Raw genomic sequence first — 17,854 nt, forward strand, 5'->3', positions numbered from 1 at the left:
CTATTTTACCTGCGCCCTTTAGGTTGGATGCTCGGTGAAAGAGGCAGATTAGCTGACAGCAGGATAAATGTGGGGAGTGAAGAGTGGGATGAAGTAGATGAAGGAGAAGATGAAAGCTTTGTTGTGCTGATGCTTAATGAGCTGGAAAACACAATTGAACTTCTCTGACTGTGGAAATTGCTGTGAGGGCATCGTAAATTAGCGCCAGTGTGGGAGCTAGCCTGCTGACAGAAAAGGGGCTTTGTGTGGTGAAGGCTTCTTCACAGGACCGCAGCCGCTGGGATCTTCACAGCGGTATCATAGCTCGATCTGTCACAGGGCAAGGAAATTCAGCCTTTCAGAGCTGTTTGGTAGCCCTGTTGTCTCATGCATTTACCAATGTAGCTGTTTTTCTTACTCCACTGTCCCACCTGTTGATCTGCATTTTCCAAATAAACCTACTCACCTCTAGTCTGCTGCACCCCGGCTCTCTTTCTCCTGCTACCTGTGGATTATTATTCTATAAACAGCAAGGCAAGAAAAAGTTAGGACGTAGTGGATAATGGCAAAAGCGAGCAAAAAGGAGATGGGTCTAATTCTTCTCTGATATTTGGTGAACTCCAAAGGATGACTCTTCATTCTGGCTTTGCAAGCTTGGCACATGCCTTCTGTTACTAAGTGGCTTCATATTGAAAGACTCTGCGGCCACTATTCTCTCTCCCACTGGGTGCCAGCCTCTCTGCCCTGGCAGCTGCTGGGCTTTAGAATAGACCCATAGTTTCCCCTCTGCAGGTGAGCTGCACAGCCAAAACAGGGCCCCTCAAAGGCCTTTTCAGAGCCTCAATAGGAAACTGACTTGGGGAAAGAGGAACGGGCACACAATGGCCGCCTTCTCTGGACACAGAGAAGATGGAGATGAGCTATTGGGGTGCTGCTTTAGTGTTGCTTATAGCCATGTCGAGGAGAGGTGATGAGAGAAGAGAGGCTGGGATGAGTCCCCTCTTTTTAAGTTTCTGAAGGCGTGGTTCTTTCCCCGCAGCTTTGCCACCGCCGTGCAGGGATGCCCTGCCATCCCGTGTCTCCTATGTAATTGCTGTTCTTTTGAAGTTTGATGAAACTGAATGTTTTTTCCATGTCCTGGGGTGATGGAGGTGACACTCCTATGCGCACCTCCCCTCTCTTAACCCCCTTCCTCCCCTTCAGTCCTGTCCCAGAGCACTGTGGACTCCCTTTTGCCAAGGGCAAAGCAGACAAGAAAGAATGTGCCTCCCTCCTCTCACTTGCACCTCCTGTTCATAGTTTGCTCTCTAACTTTTATTAGCAACAGCTTTCACTGACATATGAAAAGTTGGCGATGGTGAGAAGTGGACTGAGCGTTTAAAAGCAAAGGGCTAAACAGGAGCACTAAAGGAGAGGAAAAGACCATGCAAAAAATCCAATAAACAAGCAACAAATAAGATCTCTTAGGCTAATTTTTTGATCTCACAGAGCTCTCTTTTTTGCCTAGATCGCATTGCCTCTCTATGAATCTGTGCAAAGTACTCAGTTTCATTACAGGCTTTCCTTTAGAATAATTCATGATTACAAGCAGTAAGATTAAGTAAGTAGGCAGATTTAGATACATTTATTGTTATTTTAATTATGCCCATAACACAAACTTGTAGTCCAAATTAAGGAAATATTTCTACAGCATCATCTTTTGCTATTGTTTACATTTCACATGAGATTTTAAACACGCCGCAGTCTGAAGCCTTTAACTGTCTAATGTAATTACGTTGGTTAAGAAGATGCTATCAGTCCCTGTCTCATTTTACTCTCTTGTTTTCCTCTTTCTCCCTCCTTCCTTCTCCTCCTCTAATCAGTTCCACTCTGTTATTGCTGGCCCCGGGCTGTTTGACTCTACACTAAACTGCTGGGATTTTTTTTTCCTTCTGAAGTTAGTTGACCACTTTTGAAAGGTTAAGCAGTGAATGGGGGCGTGCTCATGGCACTGCAGAGGGCCAACCACACTGACAGAGACAGGCTGTGACCACGGCCTTGGAAGGCGTTAAATGCTATGACATCCAGGACAGACAGTTCAGTGTAAGTTCTGAAGAAAGACACACTAATGAATGCACCATACTTCATGTAGCATTTACTTGGAGTTTTTGAGAAGAAAGAAACATTTCCTGCAGTCAGGCCAGCTGGGAGTGATTTAGAGACATTAGTTAAATCCCATTCTGGAACATGTCTTTCCTCAGGGATAAGTTCAGAGGGCTATGTAAACCAACAATGTAACTTAAACCCTCTTTTGTGAGATTTGTCTTGTGTTAGGATACAGTGAACATCACTGTTGTGTGAGTTTATTAAGCTCTGACTTCTGCGTTTAATCTCTCCAGTTAATTTCTTGTGTCAGATCTCTGAATATATGCAATTCTATTTTATGAACTAACTGCAGAGAGTTTGTGCCCCATTTAGATAAAAATATTGTGAGCCAGAGGTGTACCGCATGCTGTGGAACACAATTTTACTGCTGTAACTTATGCTGATATGACATGCAAAATTTGGCTCACAAAATCCACTTAAAGTTCCCGTTGACTGGCTGCAGACCAGTACGCACAGCACGTCTGCAGCCCTTAACTCTGCTCGGGCTACCTATTAAAGGCTTGTTTGAGTTCTCTAGCTTAGACCTTTTCCACATCATTTCATGTGATTCACTGTGAGAAAGACACCATGAAAAAAAAGATATTTTAATTTACTTCACAAGATTAAACAGTGAATAAAATTTTAATAAATGGAACAGAAAAGGCTTTTTTTGGTAGCTTTTTGCAGCTTCGTATAACTTCCATAATCTTATCTTCAGCAATGTAACATAAAAGAGCATAAACAACAATGCAGCATGTCTTCTTGTATGGCATCTGCACTTCTTTCCATAGTACTACCCCCCATATCTGCCCCCAGACTGTTTGACTATACACTATCTGTAGCTACTTTCATTTGCATTAGTTAAACATGTCCAACAGCAAAAATCTTATCTGTTACATGTGCAACAGTGAGCTGTTATATGTGTTGGCCTGGTGGAATTTGGAGTAACTGGTGCAAGAATCAGTGCCTTATTTACAGCGCTGACCTGTAAGATGAGTTAAATACAGCAGAAAGTACGTGTCAGAAAGCTATCACATATCTCTGCTGGTAACCTCGTTCCCTTTTAGCTGTGTCTGTATTTGCTCTGCTGTTGTCTGCGTTCTACAGGTATGCAATTATGGTTTGAAAAGGCTGGAGCCAGACTTTCCACAGGGCACAGCGTGGGAACAAACCGGGGTCTGGGAGCCGAGGTCAGGGAGCACGGTGGCTGCGAACTACAGAGATAGACATCAAGGAGGCAGTCATCACTGTCAAGTGAACGTCTACTGGTGGAGTCGAATCGGAGGTCTGACTCACATCGTCTGACTGTGGCGAGAGTTTACTGAATGATGTGTAATGAGCAACTTTGCGCACTTTTAAATGAATGGAGCCTACTATAAAAGATACAGAGGGTGAGCAATGCAGTGCAGTAATGCATTGCATGTGCAAGATTCCTCAAATCTGATCACAGATTGTCTTTGTGATACAGTTAAAAAAAATGCAATAATAAAATAAACAAAATAAAAAGGAAAAAGTATATATATATATTGATGAAATTAATACTTTATTAAATACTCACACTTAAGAAAAAATTGATCTCTCTAAAGACTTAAGCAGAAAGTAGCGCTCTAGTTAGCTGTAAGTGATGGATGCTGATTAACTGAATCACCTTGACCTTCTACATCACTGGGGAAATCACTACTGTTAGAAACACTTTCACTAATAGCCCTCTTGTATTAACTTTTAAATATTCTCATAGGCTAAGATGGATATTTCTTCTTGTGGGTGTTTGCACCGACCATATTTGTGTAAAATGTTCTCAGGGAAAAAACATAAAAGTCGAAAGCATACAAAGTTTCATCCACTGACATAACTGCTCAGAGCGGGCACATGTTTCTTTAATAAGGATGAAAGCGCGGTGCTCTTGTAACTGGATCTTTCTGTAGCAGAAGGCTTTCCATCAAGGAACAGCAGGATCCTTTCCTTAACCCGGGAGCATCGGCACAGATTAGGTCATGACACGCAACATCAGATACACGCAAATTCAGACCCATGTGACAGACACAGAGAGGATTTCTGGATTAAATATACAGTGGTGAGGGCAGCGTAATAAACATCTGGAACACCTTTAATCTCTGTTAACAACTGTACGCCCTTCACCTCCTGACAACGTTTTCAACAAGGATGTGCTCCCCACTGAGTTCATTCTCTGATGGCTCTGTGATAAATTCTGTGGGGCTGGAGGTCAGAGGTTAAAGGTTAGGGGTATTCCAGCTGGCAGCTAGGGCTGCAGTGGACTCCAGTGAGGAGTCATTCAGCGACTGGAACAGGGGTAGAAGGGGAGGGGGCGAGGCTTTTGTGTTTCATGGTTGATACTCAGCTCTCAAGGCCTTTTAATGTTCTGGCATGAATGATCTCTGCTTTCACATAACAATGCAAGCTGGAAGAGGAGATGTCTTTAAATTGCATTGTGTGGGCCTCTTGATTGCTAAAGCATCTATAATAAGTTTGTTTTATTTTTATTTATGAATACCACGATTGCTCCTGAGGTCACCAGTAGTGGAAAACAACCCTTGAGTGGAATCTGAGCTTGATGTACAACTTTCACTGGCATAAGAAAAATCTCTGTTTGCTTCTAAATGGTAGGAAACACAGGTAGCAACTTTAGACTGTATCTAAATGATGGGCAAAAGTTCCATGAAGATCTGTTTTGAGGCAGTGGCATTTTGGCCTTTGCCAGCTTGATTTGGTTGAGTGGGTGGATTGCTAAATTAACAGCTATTGCAAGCAAGCCTGGTTACCAAGGTAACCGTACACTGAATGCCTGCAGACACATAAATAACAAATACAATATTAGACTCCCCCTCCACCAAAACTGGAAAAGAGACCATTACAGTGGCTGATATTACCATTAACTACAGGCTGTTTGACATTATTATGGTAGACAATTGCATTAAATTGCTCCAAGCAGCACACAGTCGAAGTCGAGGTTGGCAAACTCTAGCAGTCAGTTAGCACCTGTGCTGGCATTCGCACGTGAGTGAAAACACCCCCTAATAATGATCACTTTAGGCCTTAATTAAGTGTAAGGAGCTAAAAATACTGCTCATGAAAGGAGAAAATTTGCTAAAGACACCAAACTCTTACTATTAAAAAAAGGCTAAACAGTTTTATTTTTACAATATTTACAGAATTGAGCATTTTGCTGTAGGTGTCTATGGAGCTGATTTTAGCTCTAGCCTCAACAAAAATCAGAAAAACTGCAGTTTTTATCAATTCTGCTGGCTTCATTTTTCAGTCCAGATGTTACCATTTGTTAGCAAGTAGTGGCTGGACATGGCAGATTATTTATCACATATTTGTTGAGCTAAAAGTAGAATGACTGAGTCAGTGAGTGCTGGACATATCGACTTAAAAGGTGACTATAGCTGTCCTGAAGTCATTACCACATGTTTAAAGTAAATCTAATGCTAGGTAAAGATAACAGCTGTGAACCTGAAACTGAATGTCCTTACTTACGGTTTCTGTTTCCCCCCCTTTTTTTTTCTTTCTTTCGTTAGAAGGTCGGTTTCTTAATTACTGAAATAAGCCAGATGTGCCAAGTGTTGGCATGATGTGTTTTCCAAAACATTAGTTCTCTTTGAGTGGAAAATCTCTTTAATGAGAAGCGCACAAAACACAGTAAATAGCCATTAAACTTAGTTTAACAGCTCCCATATGTTTACTGAGTTTGTGAGGGGTGTGATTGAGGGAAGGAGGAGGAGGGTGTACGTGCGTGGCTGTGTGAGAGAGAAAAACAGAAAGACCACCTGAGATTTCCTTCTCATTATAGTCTATTATTTTCATGGAGGTGACACACATTGTCCCAGCAATGTGATGGTTCTGAGTCAGCACAGGCAGCTGGCACAGCTAAGGACATCTTTCATGCAGATGGTCAGATCAGCTTTTCAGATTACCTGCCCTGGACAAAAAGAGTTTAGCCATTCCTCTGCGTCTCCTCCTGAACAATGAGCTGCCCACTCTTCTGTCATCAGTTACATAACAGATTGTTTTGTTTGTCTTCTGTGGAGCTGTGCAGATTCTGGTGCATCTCCCCTCGTCTACCTCAACTGTCGTCAGTCCTATTGTTGCTGGAAAACAGTTTCAGGCATTACCTGTGGAGCCAGATAGTCAGGTGGATCAGGGCCCCAGACTGACTGGCTCTGGTTACAAAAAAAAAAATGAAATCCCATCTGATCATGAGGAAATGGTTTATTAAGCACTCACAATGTTAAAGGCAGTGTCAAAGAAATAATGCTTGTGTAACTGTTACACAGATGGGTGGCTAATTCTTCATAACTCCCCCCCCCACCCCTTTTCCCGTTCACCCAACCCGTCACTACACTTCACATTCGCCTCCCCTCTTCCATGGAGGTCCTTCCCCCAACCCTGTAATTCGTGCAAGAAAAATCCGCCGTGAGATGTCTGATGTGTGTTTAATGAGTGTTGGTGAAGCATCAATTAAGTTAATTGTAGATCATTGAGTTAATTTTAGTTATTTAGAAAACCCCAGCTTTCCTAAATGTTGTGAATGCGGGGGGATATGACGGAAGGCTGCGTGTAAAGACAGAGGGGTGGTTAGCCTCAAATACAGCCCTGCGCTCCGGGACAACCTTTATGGGATTTACTTATAGTAATGACGCTGATGATGAGGTTTTGGTGCTGATGATTGTTTTAGTGTGGGCAGGGAGAGTGACTTTTCTGTTTCCATTTGCTTTCAAACAGCGATACATAATGTGCTGAGGTCTAGTGTGGAGTCTGATGTCTCCAGCTGATTGCCACCTGTTAAATCTTGTGTTCCCTATTTGTTTCTTCAGCAGTGAAAATATCTTGATGAAGATGCCACTTTGAGTCAAGTAGAAACATGACAGCTGCATTCACGAAAGTCTAAGTGGTAATGGGCTGTTATTGGTTTCAGGGCGGAGCCAGGACTAAAAGCTGGAATGATATATTGATCTTTCTAGCTATGCTATGCATCATTCCTGCATGCAGTAGTCTTATATACACACTTATACAAGTCATGCAACAAGTGAGTCAAACATTAAGCTGCATGATGCAATGATCATTTAATTTAAAATGGGAGTTTTGTCAAATATTCATTTTGGTGGTTTCCCTCGTAAATTGCTGCAGGCTGCAACATGTTTTCTATCCCAGAATTACGGGAATAAATCATGACTTAATGCTGCGTTTAAACAGTTACAGACAGGCAATTTATTCTTGGCTCGCTTGTAGCATTTTGTGCAAAAACACTGTGTGACTGTGTGTTTCAGTTTATTGGCATCAGCCTTTGCTTACTGACAACTCCCATTCACTCTGGTCTTCACTGTTGCTTTTACATTTACTTAAATGCTTGTCATTCACATACTCGCACATTAATACATCTCTGAGTGACAGGAAGAGGAAAACAATCATGCGCTTGGCAGAAGAAACCAGCATTTAAACATCTTTTATGCTGGTTTTGCTTCAACATGAAGTTCTTTATTGCACAAATGCAGGTAAAGTACAAGGTTATGTGCAGTTATTATTTTATCAAAATGAAAAATGATGTGGATTTCACAATTTCGATGAGACTTCTTGTCAGGTTTCAGTTAACGGACTCAGGCGCAGACCGGGACTCCTTACAGGATTTACAGATTTTATTTACACAACGACACCAGGTGATGCTATTTACAAAGTGCTGGAGGGAGGGGAGGGGGGTCCAGGGTATGTGAGGGAAAAGACGGGAATCTGACGTCCTCCAAAGGCTCTCTCTCTTCACTCCCCACACTGGGGAAACACCATCCACTCACTCGTCCACGGGATGACAGGCAGGCAGGGAAAGGTCCGGGATAGATCTGTACACAGAGATTATAGTTAGAGGCGAACAGACGGAACGAACTCACAGATCCTTATTTACAATCTACTGAGCGACTGACGCTGATAACTCAACGATCCAGCGACGAGTGACACAGTGCTGCTGTCTTAAATCGGCCTTGTGATTATCCCGATCGGCAGCAGGTGCGTGGGCCAGGGGCGGGAGCCCATAATGAGCATCGCCCCGGCAGGAGAGAGAGAGAGAAAACATGTTGCCTAATACAGAATCAGCTGGTGAGGCACAGGGACCATGACACTTCTGGTTTTACTGAATAATAACTGCTTTTCTTTGAGCATGGAGAGAAAGAAAGTGGTTACAGAATGAAATGCAGGGGAGCAACCCTGAGAGTTCACTATCAGAGAATACCAATAAAAATTCATTTTGATAGGGTCAAAATATTCCACACTGGATATCTTATTATGCATCAGCATGAAAAGCACATGGAATTAGTTAGTCTGTAAAAAAAATTAGCCTCAGTTGCTGCTGATAGTTTGTTGTTTTACAAAGGTAGTTGGGGTTTTTTTTAGCTACTATTCCTTTTAATTGCATAATTCTTTTTGCATGTTTTAAAATAAATGACTTAGAAATATATGCATATAATTCAAAGCTCACACATTTTTGCCACACAGATTTACATTAAGTGTTGCTCTGAAAAACAACCTCCCTTAACTTTTCAGCTAATCCCACTGATTGTAAACTTCAGTTCAAAACACAGATTAAAAGCACTGCAGCACCTAGATGGGTTGAGTGATGCACCACTTACTCATACAAAGGATCAGATTATTTTTAAACCTGCGGGACTGTTAGAAGTTCAGAGAGCACTGTCCTGTGGTCGGTCCATTGCTGGTTGCCTCTGGGTTTCATGTAGAGATGTTTGATGTGTATGTGCAGGGAAAAAGGGGCAGATGGATAAGAGCTGCATCGCACTATATTCATCAGAGCTCACCTTCAAGACTCCTTTGGATGTCTTAAGGTGTGGTTTCTATGAGATCACATGTGCAGGCCTTAATGTCTGATCATAAACATGCCCAAACATGCCCATAAAAAGCCCAAAACTATACATGAGTAATGTCCGCTATTTACAAATGGTCGATATATTCTGAAAATCACAATCTCTTTCATGTTCCACTGTGCGCTTTTCTATTCAGGTATACTTTTACTGCATTGGCAGTTTGTTTGGGATCATTGTTATGCTGAAAAACAAAGCAGTTGCCAATCAGATTCTTTCCAGATGATATTGCATGGTAGATCAAAATCTGATGGCCCTTTTCTGTGTTCATAATTCAATCAATTTTGGAAACATCCCCAACACCACTGGCTGAGATGCAGCCCCAAAACATGACACCATGTTTTGGGGCCGTAGACATTTTTTTTGTAGGCCTGCCACGTCTCCTTTTGTCTTCTTCTTGATATGTTTCCTTAATTTTTTCAGAACACCTTTTCCACCATGCTGTGATAGGACAGATTTTGGTTAATATCTCTTTGGAAATCAACTTGTTGGTGCAAACATAATGTGGCTTTGTTTTTTGTCAAAAGACAACAGTAGGAAAAGAGTGCCTTCTTAATGACTTACCTTCACTTTAGTAGATTTCTCTTTAACACAACAGCATAATGTTTTTCAGCATACGATTAGAGCAGTCATTTCTTCCTGTTTAGTTTATTTTAGGAGGTTTTAAACTATTTTTAAAGGCAGATTTACAATAAGTGCCTCCAAAGATGTCTGGTATTTGCTTGCTTAAGGCGTGTTTTAGTAAAGAAGCAGACCACTCAGCGGGGGCGAGTCAAGCCAGACTGTCTCGTAATATTGGACACATGAATCTGATCGAGACTGCCGACATGCTGGAGCCGTCCCCTAAACCGAACAGGAAGTTTGTGTTGTATCTTACAGCTCCTGTACATTACACTGAATCCTGTTGGCATGAGAAAATATTAACTTGGGTTAACTTAATGGGTCCCCTGCTGCCATGATGAACAGTGAAAGACATTTAGCGAAGAGACACGACAGCAGTTTGACGGAGGCACTGCCAGAAATGCTAAAACACTGAGCTGAAATGAACTTATATTCCTCAGGGGTAAGCTGATTGAGGAAAATTATGGTTGTATGCTTCAACTTACAGATGTTTAACATAAATCCCAGAGTTTGCATATCAGAAAGCAGCAATTCAGAATTGAGTTGTAATGTAAACAACTCAGTCTGTGCATCAAACATGAATGAATGAATGTTTTATTCCGACGCAGTTTTGCAGTATGATAAGATGTTGGCATGAAGAGCTGACAAACTCGTAGATGATTCAGTATCTGTGGTGCCTGGCACTAAGATCACAGACCTATCATCTGCCTCCAATCTGTCCACATGGATGTGCATGTGAAGGGTGATTAGTCTGTTTAAATGATTAAAGCTGTACACAATAGGACTCCGTCTGAATCTGGGTAAGTTCTCATGAAAGTAAGCCTGGTATGGGAAGTGTGTGCATTTTTTTTGCTTTGTGGCACTGTAACATTATACATATGTCAAACTTGATTTTACATATGTGTAATGTAAAATCCACACTCAGGATTTAAAGTAGGACCAGTATTTGGATTGTGGGTCCTGCAGTGATATACACGTATTCAAAAAGGCTATTGTGTATTATTGTATCTTATAGCCTATAAGTAAGTAAGTGTAGATTTTTAGGGGATGCAGGAAACACGTCCCCTCAGTTTATTCAAAATTCATGCATGATCTTAGCAGCTGTACATCATCTACAGATGTTTTGCACCCAGGCAGATAACAATAGAGGAATTCTAAGGAAAAAGGAAGATGAGGTCTCTTATCTTAAGATTTTTCTCAAAAGATGGAAGCTGAGCTCAAGCCACTGTGTTTTTTGAGCTTACAAACTAATCTTAGGATTAGGTTGCCTGTCCTTCTTATTTACAGTCAGCCTAAGTGACGTAGCTGAAATCTTAAATTCATAATCCCTAATAGAAGGGGAATGTTTATAGCACGCAGAATGTTTTCAATATGAGAACAAATCTGAGCTAATTAAGTTCAACCGATGAATGAAAATACAATAATTTATCTGCACATTTATAGATGCATTATTGGCGTGATATCAGACCAGAAAATCAACTCATCGCACTTTGACTCTCATGCCTGTAAGTTGAACACAAAAAAGGACAGACAAGTAAATCAGGTCTATATGTGTGTAAGAATAATTATTTGAAAGACATGCAGAATGCTCAAGAGTCTCGTTGTACCCTAATTACTGTATACTTACCAATGTAATATATGAGATGAACACAAAACAGGGCTTAGCATGAGGTGGATGTCATTGTTTTACAGGAATAAACCAAAATATTGGACAAACTCAAATAGAACCTGATCTCCTTACAGCAAATGTCAGGAAAGGGATCACATCATTGCAAAGATTATCAGATTTTATGGCAGTGCATGCCACTGTGGAGACATTTCAATCAAAACTACATGTCAACCTGGTGGTGGTGCTAGTCATTAGGCTTCATCAGCAGAGGATCATAAATATCTTCACAGCACTTCATGACAGTTCTCAGAATAGTTGAGATATTTCAGTGAACAATTCCTGATGTTACACAGTTGTGATACACAGCAGGGCATTAAACCCAATGAGAGAGAAACGGTGAAAATATGTAATAAAAAGATTATTAAAACAGAGAGCAGGAAAACCAAACTCTGTGGAAAATGCAGTGTGCAACTGTGTGAGTGTATTGAGTTAAAACTACCAGTGGTAAAATGTGCTTGCAGTTCACGGAGAATGATTTTATAGATGAATATGTGTGTGATTTGTTACCGTCTTTCTGCACACAATGACAGCAGATGAGCTCCGAACTCATCACCAGTGAAGATATGATGTTCAGATAGAAAACTGCAGTTTAATACAATGCTGCAAATGTAACCAAGCACAGAAAGAAAGGATAATCCACTGGTGCTTGCTGCTAACTAGCTGACATATATACAGCCATGTATACAATAGTTACTGAGGTTAGATACCGTCGTCGTATAGAGCTTGGAGAAACTACTGCTGCATGATAATAAAGTTTATCTCTTACTCTCAGTAATAAAGACAAGGAACTTTACAGCCTTGATAAGGGAGATAATTGCATCAAATGTAATTACAATATTGTATATTTATTACATATTTTAGCTGTGTTTGCATAACTGTGATAAATTAAAACAAAGAAAAATATAGGATGATATAAATAAGAAAGACATTTTATATTTGACATGTTCTGCTCAGTTACGTGGAGTGTACTTTGACACTTTGACAGAAAGAGGAATTTTAATGGCACCAACACAAAACACAGGCGAGATTAGAAATGATAAGTTACTTACAGCCTGCACTTGGAGGATACAAAGGTCGGGACAGCAGGTTTATAGATAGATCTTTGGTCCTTCGTTTCAGTAGCAGGTGATCAAAAGGCAATCTTGTTCCAAAGACTGAGCTGCCAGCACGAAGACGCACCATGTTCAGGTGAGAAATCTCTTCAAAGATTTAGCTGGTTTTTAATGCTTATAGATTAGATGAGTTGTTTTTGTAAGTTGACAGGGATCTGTGTTTATGAAGTAGAACTCTAGCAATTAACCTAAATTGGTTCCCCTGGTAGGATTTCTCTAATCGTCTGTGTTTCGCTGATACTTGGCATCACAGCAAAGCCTTGGGTATGTATATATTACTTCCAGTCTTATATTACATTGAAATAAATCAGCTTTACTGTTACTTTTAAACATGTTTTTATGGTTAATAGTATTTATTTGAATCGTAATCCTGTATTATTTGTGCTCTTCTCTCAGAATAAACTTTCAGATGAAGTCTTCCAGAAAGCTGTCATGTGAGTTGAAGTTTCTTAAACTAAAAGAAAGGTTCTCATGTTTGCTTAGGCTGATAAAAACAAATGGTGTGTGATACTCATTTCAGGTCTATAGATGAGAGAGGTAGGCCAGCCTGGGCAGTGGCAGTTGAGCCTCCTGAGGATATGGATAGGACCCACTATGATATTGACCCCAACATGAAGATCTGGAAGAGTATGAGAGGCAGCGGACAGGAGAAAAAATATCTGAAGGCTGAGGAAGACCTGGATGAGCTGTACCATCCCTCAACGGGTAATCTCCTCCGAGGTCGAAACCAAAACTTGGATGTCCCCCCTGTTGTCCAGGCTGAGCCGGTGATACCTCAGATGGCGGTTAAAATTCAGGCCAGGGTTCACCTTGAGCCTGAGGAGGACATGGATGCTGTCTACCACAAAGAACCAGTCAGGCCGGTCTTTCACCAGGACAACATCAGAGCTGCCTATCCTGTCAATTTTCCACCTCAGAAGCACACTGAGCCAGAGGAAGATGTGGATATGATCTACCATCGCTGATCTTCCAACAACTCAGCTCTTTATCATTTAAGTTCATGTAGCTGCAACTGAGTAAAAAAAAAAAAAATCAAGAGCTTCATTTGATTCAATTACACTGCCTTAAAGCTTCACTAAGCAAGAACACCTAAATCTGTGTCGCTCATATGCATCTTGATGATAAAGATACTGTAAACACTCCCATCAGAGACTGTGTTTCATTTATTTATTGATATAAACATAATGCAGAAATCAGTTATAAAAATATAGATTGTATTTACAGCAGTGATTACAGATTTGAAAAAAATGCATATGAATTCACAAAATATGATGATTTTGACTGTAAAGAATTCAATTAGTGCCTAATATCACAGAACAACAGAAAAATAAAAACTGAAATCATCAAATGTGTTCAAAATGTGTGTGTGCGTGTCACTGTAGCTGCTCAGCAGGGATGACCCCCTTCTTCAGTATCAGGTTACCATACAGAGCTGTCTCCCTGAGGAAAATCATAAAGACACAATGTAAAAAAAGAAAGAAAGAAAAAGAAAAAAGCCTTTTGTGTTGATTTTAAACTTTAGCGTGCAGACCATAATCTCCATAATTAAACTAGCTCCAGGCCTCTGCAATGATATCCAGATTTGTTCATGACAATGAAGCGATTAAAATCAGTGCAACAGTCTGATTATTGAGATGAGACACTTCTTGATTCATGATGCTGTAGGATTGCTAATTTATGAAAAAAACAAAAAGAAAAACAACAACAACTGACAGATAAATCATGAGAACGATTTCTAGCACGGAACATCTTTTTCTTTCTTTTTTACAAACGGAACCATTTCTACACTTGATTTTGAAACACAGAAGTGCACTTTTAGCAATGCAACTCAATCTAGCTGAACCTAGACTCAAATGAAGGCAGAGAAAATACACCAACCCTGTTGCCACAACAGCGTAGGCCTTCTTGGCTCGTTCATAGAAAGCAAACCTTTCCACCTTCTCAAGAGAAACCTGTATATAAACAGAAATCAGCACACAGAGAGTCACAAATCAAATGAACACACACTCATTTTGTTTCACTTAATAACAGGGTGAAAGGGTTGTCTTACCTGAGAGCCTGCCTGGCTCAAGAGCTGTTCGTAGGTGTCCCACACAGGCACAGCTAAACCTCTCTGCTTGTCACTATCTACTAGATCCATAACTGCAGCCTGTGAAAGCATGCAGCACAGATTTTACATTATATGAACTAAATATTAAACAGTCAGGCACAAAAACGACAGAATGTGTATGCAGATGCTTTAGCTCAGTACCGGAGAGGGGACATAGGTGTCCATTGGCAAAAGCTTCAAAACAGCCTCCATAAGCCGTGGGATCCCCAACCCTGCATTAAGGTTAGACACAGTCTGAAAGCTAAACTTGAAGGACACACACACACACGCACACATTTTTTTTTATAGGCAGGTGTATTTACATACCATCAGCCCTTATCTCCTTTGGGCCACATGCACAAATAGAAGATGCTGGGAAATTAGCATCAGCAAGCACTGAAAATAATTAAACGAGTGAGTGACTTCATGAAGAGTGAGTAAAATCTCTGTAACTGTGCCGTGTAGCTACAGGTTAATGATCCTTTTTACGTGGTGTTGACATAAACTCAGATTAGCACAGCAGTGTGCAGCATGCCTACAAGCAGGGTATACAGGTCACTGCTGTTAGCAGCTCTGTATGCGTGTAATTATCATACCCAGTTCATCCCCGTGGCCCATTTTAGCGAGAGCATACAGAAGTTCAGGTGATAAAACAGAGGGGATTCCTCTTAGCACGACCATTCCTGCAGCCTCAAAACACGGAGAATCGGAGACGGCTCAAGCGACGCGAGAGTAGTGCCTGTAGCCAACTTCCGTCTTCGTTTGTGACATGCTAGAAACATAAAATTACCAATTTAGGAAGAAAAACAAACTTTAAAGTTGTAAATGTTAACTGTTATGGCGGAAGATTCAGTCGTCAAGCTAAGATTCAAACTCTTATTATTTTTCGTTGTTGGTTTGTCGGATAAAGGGTTTAGTAGCTTTAGCAACAACTATCTTGACAGTCTTCCTTAGATGAACGTAAACGGATCACGTGCTAAAACTGATGAATCTGATTGGTTAGCTCACTTTTCTTAAACTTTAAATACAGTCTCAAAAATCCGAAAGCCCAGTTTTTGGAACAAATAAATAATAGCATAAAATACTAATGTGGCTTAAACGAATACTAAATAAGCTTATAAATAGTTTGTGTTTTCTTTTTGCTTCAGTTAGTAAAAGTTATCTAACCACACTGTGCTTACGTGAATCTATAAAGCAGGGTCGCGTTGTTCGCGTGTAGTCTGGTGTAATTAATCTTAGGTCCGTGTTGTTTCTGACACCCTTGGGTGGGCATAATTCAAAGCAGACACCGGTGAACGTGTTATTCCGACCCGATCTGTGACGCCAAGAATGTGAGATAATGAAAATATTTGTACGATGAAAACCACACTCCACCCGGCTTGTTTCATCTGGGCCAGAATGCTCTCAGCTGGATGACAAGAAAAAAAAGATGCCGAGGAATCCTTTCCATGACCGCAGAGCCAGCCCGGTGCTGATCTGCATATAAAAAGGCTTTTTAAAAAGTAAAGTCACAGTTGCAGGCTTGTGGGCTTTTACACTGAATTTGCAGATGCTGGTAATAATGCACCAAAGAAATACTGGCGTTTTATTGCTCGCATTTAATTTGCAAACAAATATCCACGATCTGCATTTATCTTATATCCGAGTAAAGGACTATATAAATCCGTATGTTTTGCTTTCGTTAACTAGCTATAACCTTACTTTTTAAGTTTGTATGTAACTTCTCATGAGAAAATATTGCTTTGCTTACTAAATGCAGCTGCCTGAATTTAAATGCATGCAAACGGATTATAACGCGGACATAAAAGCGGAGATATCCGGGCATGACTGGCACTGCTGCACTGCTGTTTAAGAAGATAAGAGTTTTTGGGGGGCTGCTGAGCTGGAGAAAAGGCCCTTTGCGGGAGTCAGGCCTGTCTGCCAGACTTGAGAGCCCCTTCACCCTCCCCGGACCCACGCTGCTCTCTCTTTATTCCGGCTTCTTTAAATGAGTTTATCACGCTACGAGGGTCCACGCTGCCAAAATGTAACGTTTTGCTTCCTTTGTCAGCGAAGAGCCTCAATTGAGTCTACATTTATTATTTTGACCTTTTGGTAGCCTCAAAGAGAGGTTTCTTTTCGGGCCCTCTCTGCGGACTTTTGTGCTTCCCCGCGGAGAGAAGAGACCAGTTTTTTTTCACCCCCCTCTCCTTTTTAAAGGTTTGTTTCAAGGGGCTGACAAGAAAGCAAGCTCCAGGGGAATATTGAATAAAAAAAATCAATTAGGACACGGACTTGTGGAGATATGGGGCACCGCCGTGTGAAGATCAGAGAGAAAGAAGGTGCCTCCTGATGACTGGAGCGGCAAAAGAAAGTGCGCACTAACCAAATTTGTTCTGGTGTTTTCTTTGAAGTGAAAATTGTGGGTTTATGTGGCCCCGAAGATCCTCACTCAATATGTGATGGGGAACTCTTAACTTAACTCTTAACTTATCTATAGTTTTTTTTATAGTTGTTTTTTAACTTTAACTTGCGTGCTTGCTGCTGAGATTTTTAGTGCTTATCAGTAATTTACAGAGGTGGCAAGAGCATCCAAATATCAATAATATCGATACCAACGCTAGTATTGGACTCATACTGTATATGATCGGTACATTTTTCCTTATCATCTAAGTTCTGTATATAAGTGTGTTAATTTTTTATTTCCTTTGATGGAAATGAAGAAAAAACATGCTCTATGAAAAAATGTCTGAACTTTATTGTCCCATCTGTTTTATTTATAACCTGTAGCACATTTAAAGTTCTATAAAAACCCCTAACATTTGGATGTTCTAAAAAAAAGTTATAAAATGAAAGGTGTGTTTTGTTGGGTTATTGTTGTGGAAAGTTAAAATCATAGTTTAGTGGTTATTAAAATGTGTCCAAAATTTGGCACACTGATGATGATTCATCTCATGAATCACGACACACACCTTTTCCTTTATAAGCTCCCTTTATAGGTTAAACATATCACCGCGCATCAGAAATACTGGTCGGGTATCTACTTGGTATCAGTCATCAAAAAATTTGGGAGTATGGCACAGAGCTAGTAATTTAAGAAGAAAAAAAGACAGCTGACACTTTATCCAAAGCCCGATGCAAACGGCACAATTTATTTTGAGCAAAGATATAGTGTTATATTTTCCGTCAGGTTGATCTTATCGAATATATAAAACCCAGAGTTGTATTTTAGTGACTTCATAGCTGTGAATTTGACCTTACTTGTCCAGCTCGGTGTGTCTCTGTCCTGTGGGCCGACCAGAGGACTTACTGGCCATGTTGCGTTTCCCTGCACTTGTTTACAGCGCAAGAGGGCCACCTAGCGGTCTGAAGGCCACATTCCCATGATGTGACTCTCCTG

The 17,854-nt window shown here is 40.7% G+C and overlaps 2 protein-coding genes across 3 annotated transcripts; one reads left to right on the forward strand and one right to left on the reverse strand.

Moving 5' to 3' along the window:
- The first annotated feature begins 12,357 nt into the window (after window positions 1–12,357).
- Window positions 12,358–13,482, forward strand: LOC309720179 (uncharacterized protein). The gene is made up of 4 exons (XM_082556824.1): window positions 12,358–12,462; window positions 12,596–12,650; window positions 12,783–12,820; window positions 12,907–13,482. Exons 1-4 carry the CDS (start codon window positions 12,455–12,457, stop codon window positions 13,349–13,351), a joined length of 546 nt encoding a protein of 181 aa, XP_082412950.1. The 5' UTR covers window positions 12,358–12,454; the 3' UTR covers window positions 13,352–13,482.
- Window positions 13,483–13,539: 57 nt separating this feature from the next.
- Window positions 13,540–15,430, reverse strand: fuom (fucose mutarotase). Of its 2 annotated transcripts, XM_082556825.1 has the most exons (6): window positions 15,072–15,430; window positions 14,803–14,871; window positions 14,638–14,708; window positions 14,437–14,535; window positions 14,265–14,338; window positions 13,540–13,826 (listed from the first exon to the last, which is right to left on the reverse strand). In XM_082556825.1, the coding sequence occupies exons 1-6, from the start codon at window positions 15,154–15,156 to the stop codon at window positions 13,760–13,762; spliced, it is 465 nt and encodes a 154-aa protein (XP_082412951.1). In that variant the 5' UTR covers window positions 15,157–15,430; the 3' UTR covers window positions 13,540–13,759. The 2 variants fall into 2 exon arrangements, with proteins under 2 accessions (XP_082412951.1, XP_082412952.1); XM_082556826.1 differs by lacking the exon at window positions 14,803–14,871.
- Window positions 15,431–17,854: the final 2,424 nt, after the last annotated feature.

Source organism: Aulonocara stuartgranti (genome assembly GCF_965226115.1).
Source record: "Aulonocara stuartgranti genome assembly, chromosome: 13".
Classification (NCBI taxonomy): Eukaryota; Metazoa; Chordata; class Actinopteri; order Cichliformes; family Cichlidae; genus Aulonocara; species Aulonocara stuartgranti.